We start from the raw sequence: 10,186 nt of genomic DNA on the forward strand, positions 1-10,186 counted from the left end.
CCGCAGCAGCAGCAGCAACAACAACCGCAGGCGGCCTCCGCCCCGCAGCAGCAGCAGCAGCAGCCGCCGGCCTCGGCCCCTAACGCCCCGCAGCAGCCTCCGCCGGCCCCCGGCGCCGCTCCCTACGGGCAGTACCGCTTCCCTTCGCCACCGCCCGGCCACGACCCGCCACAGGCTCCGCAGGCAGCAGCGGCCCCGCCGGCCGCCGCTCCCCCAGCCCCTCCTCCGCAGCAACAACCGCAGCCCGGGGGCCCTGCGCAGGCCCCGCCGGCGGCCCCGCTCCAACAGCGCCCGGATGAGAGCGGGCCCGGCGGGGGGGGAGCGGGAGCGGGGCCGCAGAACGAAGCCGCCGCGCGGGCGGGAGCCGCGCACAAAGTGGCCCGGAGGTCAGGTACGGACCGGGGATGGAAGCGGGAGAAGGGGGGGGGGTCCCGGTTCCGCCGCCGGTTCCCATCCCGGGGCGGTTTTTCCTTCCACCCCCCCCCCTTCTTCGTTCCCGCAGACTTCCCGCGGAAGCGGAAGCGGAGCCGCTGGAACCAGGACTCGCTGGACCAGAAGACCGTGATCCCGGGCATGCCGACCGTGATCCCGCCGGGGCTCACCCGCGAGCAGGAGCGCGCCTACATCGGTAACGGCCCCACGCACGCCCCGGTTACCGGAGACCCGAGCCAAGGGGAGGGGGGTCCCCGGGAGGGGGAAACAAGGGGGTTGAGTAAAAAGGTGGGATTTGAGGTAAAAACGGGGAATTGGGAGGTAAAATCGAGGTATTTTGAGGTAAAAAGACGGAATTTGAGGTAAAAACGTCAAGTTTTCAGGTAAAGTCGAGGTATTTTGAGGTAAAATCGGGATGCTTTGAGGTAAAATCGACGTATTTTGGGGTCAAAAGGTGAAATTTGAGGTAAAAAGTGATATTTTGAGGTAAAAACGTGATACTTTGAGGTAAAATCGAGATGTTTTGCGGTAAAAACGCGATATTTTGAGGTAAAAAGACGAAATTAAGAGGTAAAAAGTGATATTTTGAGGTAAAACCGAGATGTTTTGAGGTAAAAACGTGATACTTTGAGGTAAAATCGACCTATTTTGAGGTAAAAAGACAAAATTTGGAGTAAACCCGTGATATTTTGAAGTAAAATCGACATATTTTGAGGTAAAACCGAGATGTTTTGAGGTAAAACCTTGATATTTTGATGTAAAATCGAGGTATTTTGCGGTAAAAAGACAAAGTTTGAGGTAAAAATGTGGTATTTTGAGGTAAAAAGACGAGTTTTGAGGTAAAACCGTGATACTTTGTGGTAAAAAAGTGGTATTTTGAGGTAAAAATATGAGATTTGAGGTAAAAACGTGGTATTTTGAGAAAAAAAGTGATATTTTGAGGTAAAATCGTGGTGTTTGAGGTAAAACAGTAATATTTGAGGTAAATGCGTGATATTTGTGGTAAAATCGAGGTATTTTTGAGGTAAAAATGTGTTTTTATGAGGCAATAATGTGATGTTTTGATGTAACAATGTTCTTTGTGAGGTTAAAACCAACTTTAGTTAATGTATATTTTATGATGGTGTTTTGGTATAAAAATGCGGGGTTTGAGTAAAAAAATGTGATTTCATGAGGTAATAACATGGTATTTTGAGGTGAAATCATGGTATTTTGAGGTAAAAGCTTGTTTCCATGAGGCAATGACGTGCTGTTTGACATAACAACGTGGTTTTATGAGGTAAAATTGAGCAATTTTAGGCAATAATGCGTGTTTTGTGAGGTAACAATTTGATGTTTTGAGGTAAAAACGTGTTTTTTGAGTGCAGTGTGATTTCATGACGTAATAACATGGTCTTTTAAGGCAAAAACGTGGGATTTTGAGTCAAAAGCATGAGTTTATGAGGTAACGGCGTGACTTTTTGAGGTAAAAATGTGGGGTTTGAGTAAAAAATGTGATTCCACGAGCGAATAACATGGTATTTTGAAGTAAAAACGTCGCTTTTTGAGTCAAAACCGTGATTTGATGAGCCAATAACACATTTTGAGGTAATAATGTGCTATTTGAGGTAATTGAGCATTTTTAACCAATAACTTGTGTTTTTGAAGCAACCGTATGATTGTTCTAGGCAATAATGTGAATTTTTAGCTGATTTTAGGTAGCAGTGTTTGTTTTGGGGCAATAACCACCTTTTATGGGGGTAAGAATCACCTTTTTCAATAACCATCTCCTTTTTGGGGTCAGAACCTGTTGGTTTGGCAGTAACGCGGTTTTTAGGTTGGGAAGATACGTTTTTGGGTTGAAAACATCCATTTTAGGTTCATCAGACTTGTTTTGAAGGTACCAGTGTGGTTTTTGAGGTGTTAATGTGTGTTTTCTTAGCAATAATCTGGGGTTTTGGGTAAGAGCACGGGATTTTTTTCCATGAAAATACTAAGATTTGCGGTTAAAAATGTGCTTTTTTGGGTGATCCGATTGGATTTTTGGGGCCATAACGTTTATTGTTGGCGATAACAACAGATTATTTTCATCCTAACGTTTGGTTTTAGGTGAATAACGTTAATTTTGATTTATTTGAGGCCAATAATGGTGATTTTGGGGCAATAACGGTTGGTTCCAGGCTGGTAACACCAGGTTTAGGCTGCTCACGGGTGGCTTTTGAAGCAATTACTGCTTTTAGGCTAATAATGCTTAGTTTTAGGTTAATAATGGTTGGTTTTAGGCTGATAACGTCTGGTTTTAGGTTGAAAACACTTCTCTTTGGTAACAACATCTGGGCTTACCTTTAACCTTTGTTGGTAATAATGGCTGGATTTATGGCCATAATGCCTCTTTTTTTTGTGATAATGCTTGAATTTAGGCTATTAATGTTTGGTTTTGGAGTATTAATGTTTATTTTTAGGCTATTAACACCCGATTTTACAGTATTAATGTGTATTTTTGGACTGCTAATGTTTATTTTTAGGCTATTAATGTTTGATTTTAGGTCAAGAATCCTTGTTTTTAGACTATAAATGTTTGGTTTTAGACTATAAATGTTTGGTTTTAGACTATAAATATGTATTTTCAGGCTGTAAATGTTTATCATATGTTAATATCTGGTTTTAGGTTATTAATGCTTATTTTTAGATTATTAATCTTTTTTAGGCTAATGTCTGATTTTAGGTTATAAAGGCTTATTTTTAAGCTAGTAATGGCTGACTGTAGGCTGTTAATGTTCATTTTGGGGCTATTAACGTTTGGTTTTAGGCTAATACTTGATTTTAGGTTGATAATATGTGATTTTAAGCTGTTGATGCTTGGTTTATTTTTAGGCTAATCATACTTGATTTTAGGCTGTTAATGTCTGATTTTAGGCTAACAATGCTTATTTTTTTGCCATAATGTCTGATTTTAGGCTGGCAATGTACATTTTTTGTAACAGTTGTTGGCTTTAGGGCAATAACGGCTGTTTCTTTGGTACCAACGCCTATGTTTTGGGTGAGAACGTGCCGTTCCTGGTTAAAATGCCTGTGTATCGGGCAGCCATGTGCCTCTCTCGCTTAGACTGTCAGGGTTTTGGGTTAAGAATGTCTTGTTTTGGCCAAATAATGTCCTTTTTTTGGTAACTCTGTCTTTTCTCCCACCCTTTTTTCTGTCCTAACCGGGTTTCTTCCAGTGCAACTGCAGATCGAAGACCTGACTCGCAAACTGCGCACGGGAGACCTGGGCATCCCCCCTAACCCTGAGGACAGGTTGGGACCCTTCACCTGACAGTAACCGTTCGCCTCCCCCCGCCCCTCCCCTTGCTCTTTTGGAGGCGCTTTCTGTGGTTTTGATCATTTCTTGGCGTTCTGATGATGATTCCTAAAGGAGGCTCCACCCGGCCGGGGGGCCGTGCCCCGGGGTCAGGGCTCCCGCTATGCCCCGCCTCCCGCACCCTGCACCCGGATGGGCTCTGCCCCCTTCCCTTCCCCTCCATTCGGTTCCAATCGGCTCCGGGAGGATGAATTCCGCCGTTTCCCTCCCCACAAAGAGGTCAAATTCCAGCTCCTCCCTTTGCCCTTGTTCCTTTTTCCCCACCCCTTTCCCCCCCCCACCCCACCACCCCGTTTTCGAGCCACTTCTCCCCACGGCGGGGCACAGCGGGGGGGCCCTCACCCCACGGTACCGGCTGCTGAGCGGCCGCTAACGGAGCCGGTTGTGGTGGTGGGAAGGAGGGGGCTGAGATGGATGATGGCGGGGGGGGGGGGGGGGGAAACAGGGTGTAAAGGTCAACACCAGCCGCCCGGCGCTTGGATTTTGGGGTGAAATCCAGGAAAATCCACAATAACCCTGCCTTGCTCCTGCAGCGCGCCAGGGCCCGGCGCAACGTTAACCAACGGGGGCGTCGTTAGCGCTCAGTACCGGCGGTTGAAGGGGGGGGGGGGTCGTGGTAAACGGGACGAGTTGTGCTGAATTGGTCATTAACAAGCAGTGATTAGCTGACCTTTCGTTTCGCGTGTCCACAGTTCCCTTTAGGCCGCGAGGACGGTGCCGCCAACTGGCTTTAATGCAGAAAAGTCTCTTTTTCACCCCAAGACGGGTGCAGGTTTCCGATTGCCGCCCGGGAGACGTTCAGTTTCATTTTTATTTTTGGATAATCTTTTCCCTTCTTGCAGCCTCATCCAAAAAAAAAATTATAAAAATTAACGATTTGGGGAGGTTTAAGGACAAAAACAAAAAAAAAGCCACAAACGTACAAAAAAACCCAAAAAAAAGGTCCATAATTTCACCAAAGCTGCGGGATTGTGACATTTTTTTTCTTATATTCTCCTTTAATTGATGATAATTCTCATTTTTCATTCTCATTTTTAATCCTTTGTGAGTTTTCTCCCCCTTAAACCTTGACTCTTCCCTTCGTAGCTTTACCTGCTGCTGCCAAAAAGCAAATAAACCGACCCAAAAGCTTCCCCCCCAAAAAAAAAACACCAAAACCCCCAAAGCCTGGAAGCTTTTCCTCTTAAAAAGCAGTGAAACGGGCAAACCGAGGCCTCAAAAACAGGCAGAAAGGGGCAAAACTCGCCTGTAGGGAGGGGAAATGGAGAGAAACGGGGTTACAGGAGTCTGGTTTTGGGGGGGGGGGCTCTGCTGGCCCTTCATTGGGTGGTAATTAACAACCCCCCCAGTTCCCCCCCCCCCCCATTGGGGGCAGCCCCAGTGCTGGCTGTGGCAGATGGGGGGATGTGGGGGGTGCAAGCCCTCCCATACGGGGGGTAGGGGGGCAGCGGGGTGACCCCTTGTGTCCCCCCCCCCAGGTCCCCGTCCCCAGAGCCCATCTACAACAGCGAGGGGAAGCGGCTCAACACACGCGAGTTCCGCACGCGGAAGAAGCTGGAGGAGGAGCGGCACAACCTCATCACCGAGATGGTGGCCCTCAACCCGGACTTCAAGCCCCCCGCCGACTACAAGTGAGGGGCACACACACACACACACACACACGTTTTTGGGGCTAATTCAGGCCGTTTTGGGGTTTAGGTGATGTTTTAATGCTGTTTTCTCACCCCAGGCCGCCGGCGACACGGGTGAGCGACAAGGTGATGATCCCGCAGGATGAGTACCCCGAGATCAACTTCGTGGGGCTCCTCATTGGGCCCAGGTGGGTCTGTGGCCCCCAATACACCCCCAAATTTGGCTACTTAATGAAGGCAGGGAGCCAGGCTCCTGATGAAGCCAGGGTGCTGCTGCCCCCCAACTCCTCACTTGTGAGACTGGGGTGGGGGTTACAGTATGTGGGTGGGTGACACCCCCAAAACTGGGGCGGGGGGGGGATATTAATGGTGTCAGGTGCTTAATGAATGAGAGTAGGCCCTTACTGCTAGGGTGCTAATGAGGCTTCTGATAGTGCTGGTGTTTCTGCTTAGCTTTTCGGGGGTTCTTAATGGTGCTGAGGTCAGGCTTCTGGTGATCCTGGAGCATCACTGGCTTCCTGTTGCCCTGTTTATGGGGTACCTCCCCCCTAATTTGGGGTGGGTGACCCCTTCCCCTGCATGCGGGCAGTGTTTCATAAATGGGGCGTGTGTGTGGTCTTAATGACTCCTAATGACACCAAGCCACCAGCCCGTTCTCATTCTCCCCATTCCCTGAGCCCTATGGTACCCACCCCAGCCAGACCCTTGGGGTGCCCCCCCCTGCCCCATTCCCCATGGGTGACTCTCCCCACAGAGGGAACACGCTGAAGAACATTGAGAAGGAATGCAATGCCAAGATCATGATCCGGGGCAAGGGCTCGGTGAAGGAGGGCAAGGTTGGCCGCAAGGACGGGCAGATGCTGCCGGGGGAGGACGAGCCCCTGCATGCCCTTGTCACCGCCAACACCATGGAGAACGTCAAGAAGGCGGTGGAGCAGGTATGGGGTGGGGTGGGGGTGTCCAAGGTTTCTGGGGGGGACACAGCTCCTCCGCTCCTGTTTGACCTTCATCCATCCCAACCCCTCAGATCCGCAACATCCTGAAGCAAGGCATCGAGACCCCCGAGGACCAGAACGACCTGAGGAAGATGCAGCTGCGGGAGCTGGCGCGCCTCAACGGGACCCTGCGGGAGGATGACAACCGGTCTGTGTTGGGGTGATAACGCCACGGACCCCAAAATAATCTCCAGGCTCCAAAATCCTCCCCCCTGGACCCCCCAAATAACCCACAGACACCAAAATACCCCCCCCTGGACCTCACAATAGCCCACAGACTCCAACCTGCCCCCCGAAATAACCACCCTTGACCCCAAAGTAACCCCCAGACCCCAAAATGCTCCCCAGACTCAAAAATAACCCCCTTGGACCCCAAACTACCCTTCCTGGACCCTAACATACCTCCCTGGACCCAAAAATAACCCTGTGGACACAAAAATAGACCTACCTGGACCCCAGAATAACTCCCCTGCAGCCTGCAATACCTCTTTAGACCCCAAAATGACACACACCCCCCATCCCTGCAGCCCCCAAACTATCCCCACCTGAAGTAACCCATCCTGCAGTCCAAAATAGCCCTCAGCACCCCAAAATCGCTGCCCCCTGTGCCCTGAAATAACCCCCCCCCGCACCCCAAAGCGTCCCCATATGCTCCAAAATAACTCCCTAACAATTCAAAATACCCTTTTGTACCCCAAAATAACCCCCCAACAGCGCAAAACTGTTCCGGAATACTTCCTTTTACCCCCAAATACCCCTCTTTAAGCCCTAAAGTACCCCTATACACCCCAAAATACCCCCTGGACCCCCAGCCTAACCCCCCCACCCCATGTTCCCCCCCCAGCATCCTGCGGCCATGGCAGAGCACCGAGACCCGCAGCATCACCAACACCACCGTGTGCACCAAGTGCGGTGGTGCTGGCCACATCGCCTCCGACTGCAAGTTTGCCAGGTACCAGCACCCCAAAACCCCCCCAAACTCCCCCCCCCATAACATCCCCTGGGGTGGGGTGGGGTGGGGGGGGGCACAGTGGGCTCCCCACTTTCTTTAAGGGGTTCGGGGTTAAAGGAAGGGATGGAGCAGGAGCGCAAGGGGGAACGGAGAGGGGGGGCGGTCGGTGCTCCACTGCGTTGCTTTTGGGGGTGTTGCCCCCCCCTCCCAACTCACCCCCTTTCCCCCCCCCTCCCCTTTGCCCCCCCTTTTTTCCCCCCCCCCAGGCCCGGGGACCCACAGTCAGCGCAGGACAAGGCGCGCATGGACAAGGAGTACCTGTCACTGATGGCGGAGCTGGGGGAGGCCCCGGTCTCGGTCAGCTCCAACGCTGCCCACAACAACAGCCCCCTCTCCAGCAGCCACCGCGCTGCCAACCAGGCCAGCAGCCAGCCCCCCCCCCGTGAGTACCCCCCTACACACACACCCCCAAATCCCCCTGCCCCCCAAAAACATCCCTGACATCCCTCTTTGTTTCCCGACCCACATCCCAGAGCCGCCCACCCTGGATGAACTCCACCCCGTCGGAAAACCGCCCCTACCACGGGATGCATGGGGGCCCAGGGGGGCCTCACAGCTTCCCCCACCCCATGGCTGGCATGGGGGGGGGCCACGGGGCACACCCCCTGCAGCACAACCCCAACGGGCCCCCGCCTTGGATGCAGCCCCATCATCCCCCTATGGGGCAGGGCCCCCACCCACCTGGGCACCCGGGGCCCCACCACATGGGTAAGGACAATCCTGGATGGGGGGTAATTTGGGGGTGAAAAGGGGGGGTTTTATGGCGACCCCCCCCCAAAAAGAATTGTGGTTTCTGTTACCTCAAAGACGAGCTTGGGATGTTTTGGGGTGAAGAGGGGAGGATTTGGTCAGGGGGGGTTTTGGGGTGTAACGTGGAGAGCTTGGCACCCCTCAGCCCTAAGGGGTGATGGTTTCTGCAGCTTCTGAAGATAAGACCCGGGGTGGGAGGGGGTGTGTGTGAATTTTGGGGTAAAAAAGCCTTTTTTACGGTCCCCCTCCCAGCAAAGTTCAGAACCTGGGAAGTGTTTTGGGGCGAGGTGTGTATTTATGGGATGGATTTTGGGGGTGAAGGGGGGGGGGGGAATCTCCCCCTCGCTAAGGCGACGGTCTCTCATTCCCCCAAGATCAGTACCTGGGCAATGCGCCGGTGGGCTCTGGGGTCTATCGCCTGCACCAGGGAAAAGGTGGGTCCCCAACACCCCCCCCAAACCCATTCACGCACCCCCCTTCACCCCCCAACTCCTCCATCTTCCCTCAACCCCCTTTAAACGCCCCCCAACCCCATTCAACCCCCCACTTCACCCCCCAATTCCTCCATCCTCCCTCAACCCCCTTTAAACACCCCCAAACCCCCTCTCAAGCCCCCCAACCCCATTCAACCCCCCACTTCACCCCCCAATTCCTCCATCCTCCCTCAAACCCCTTTAAACGCCACCAAACCCCATTCAGCCCCCCCCTTCACCCCCCCAACTCCTCCATCCTCCCTCAAACCCCTTTAAACACCCCCAAACCCCCTCTCAAGACCCCAACCCCATTCAAACCCCCCCTTCACCCCCCCAACTCCTCCATCCTCCCTCAAACCCCTTTAAATGCCCCCAAACTCCCTCTCTAGCCCCCCCACCCCATTCAACCCCCCCATTCACCCCCCAACCCCCTCTCAAGCCCCCCAACCCCATTCAACCCCCCCTTCACCCCCCAACTCCTCCATCCTCCCTCAAACCCCTTTAAACGCCCCCAAACTCCCTCTCACCCCCCCCAACCCCATTCAAACCCCCCCTTCACCCCCCAACTCCTCCATCCTCCCTCAACCCCCCCCCAACCCCATCTCAAACCCCCCCCATCCCCCAACTCCTCCCCTCCCTCACACCCCTTTAAACACCCCCCAACCCCCTCTCAAGCCCCCCAACCTCATTCAACCCCCCCTTCACACCCCCAACTCCTCCTTCAACCCCCTTTAAATGCCCCCAAACCCCCTCTCACCCCCCCCAACCCCATTCAAACCCCCCCCAACCCCATTCAAACCCCCCCCAACCCCTCCATCCTCCCTCAAACCCCTTTAAATGCCTCCAAACCCCTTCTTAACCCCCCCAACCCCATTCAACCCCCCCTTCACCCCCTCCATCCTCCTTCAACCCCCTTCAAACCCCCCCAACCCCTGTTCTAACCCCCCCCCATTCACCCCCCCAGGTATGATGCCTCCACCGCTGGGTATGCTGCCCCCCCCGCCCCCCCGCCCGGTGGGCAGCCGCCCCCTCCCTCCGGCCCGCTCCCCCCCTGGCAGCAGCAGCCGCCGCCACCCCCCAGCAGCAGCAGCACCCCCTTGCCATGGCAGCAAAGTGAGTACCTCTTTTGGGGCGGGGGGGGGGGCATTAATTAACACTAATTAATTAATTACACCCCCCCCCACAGATACGACGACCACCACGAGCGCTGGCAGCGGCTCCCTCCCCCCATGGCAACAGCAGGGGGGGGCGGGGGGGCGGCGGGGGGGGGGGGCAGCTTCTTCGGGAGCCCCCCCACTCCCCGGCAGCCCCTCCATGGTGCCTTTGCCCCCCGGGGTCCAACCCCCACTGCCCCCCGGGGCCCCACCGCCCCCCCCGCCACCCCCTGGCTCCGGGGGCATGATGTACGCACCCCCGCCCCCCCCGCCGCCCCCCCCCATGGACCCTTCTAACTTCGTCACCATGATGGGGATGGGGGTGCCCGCCATGCCCCCCTTTGGCATGCCCCCCGCGCCCCCCCCACCGCCCCCCCAGAACTGAGCAATACCACCGCGATT

The 10,186-nt window shown here is 53.9% G+C and overlaps 1 protein-coding gene and 1 long non-coding RNA gene across 2 annotated transcripts; both read left to right on the top strand.

Moving 5' to 3' along the window:
- The first annotated feature begins 224 nt into the window (after positions 1 to 224).
- On the top strand, positions 225 to 10,179 carry SF1 (splicing factor 1). Its single transcript, XM_062615811.1, is given in 14 exon segments — positions 225 to 391; positions 503 to 628; positions 3,630 to 3,705; positions 5,248 to 5,400; positions 5,499 to 5,588; positions 6,155 to 6,338; positions 6,428 to 6,543; positions 7,240 to 7,347; positions 7,614 to 7,792; positions 7,864 to 8,115; positions 8,532 to 8,591; positions 9,595 to 9,648; positions 9,651 to 9,743; positions 9,817 to 10,179. Coding segments are annotated over 13 exon segments (1,773 nt in total). The 5' UTR covers positions 225 to 391; positions 503 to 573; the 3' UTR covers positions 10,170 to 10,179.
- Positions 1,106 to 1,706, top strand: LOC134162214 (uncharacterized). The gene is made up of 3 exons (XR_009964251.1): positions 1,106 to 1,189; positions 1,375 to 1,434; positions 1,629 to 1,706. It is a non-coding gene; the product is annotated as an uncharacterized LOC134162214 (long non-coding RNA).
- Positions 10,180 to 10,186: the final 7 nt, after the last annotated feature.

The sequence above is a fragment of the Pezoporus occidentalis genome, unplaced genomic scaffold (genome assembly GCF_034315485.1).
Source record: "Pezoporus occidentalis ecotype Australia unplaced genomic scaffold, CSIRO_AGI_Poc_V1 ctg1837, whole genome shotgun sequence".
NCBI classification, from domain to species: Eukaryota; Metazoa; Chordata; class Aves; order Psittaciformes; family Psittacidae; genus Pezoporus; species Pezoporus occidentalis.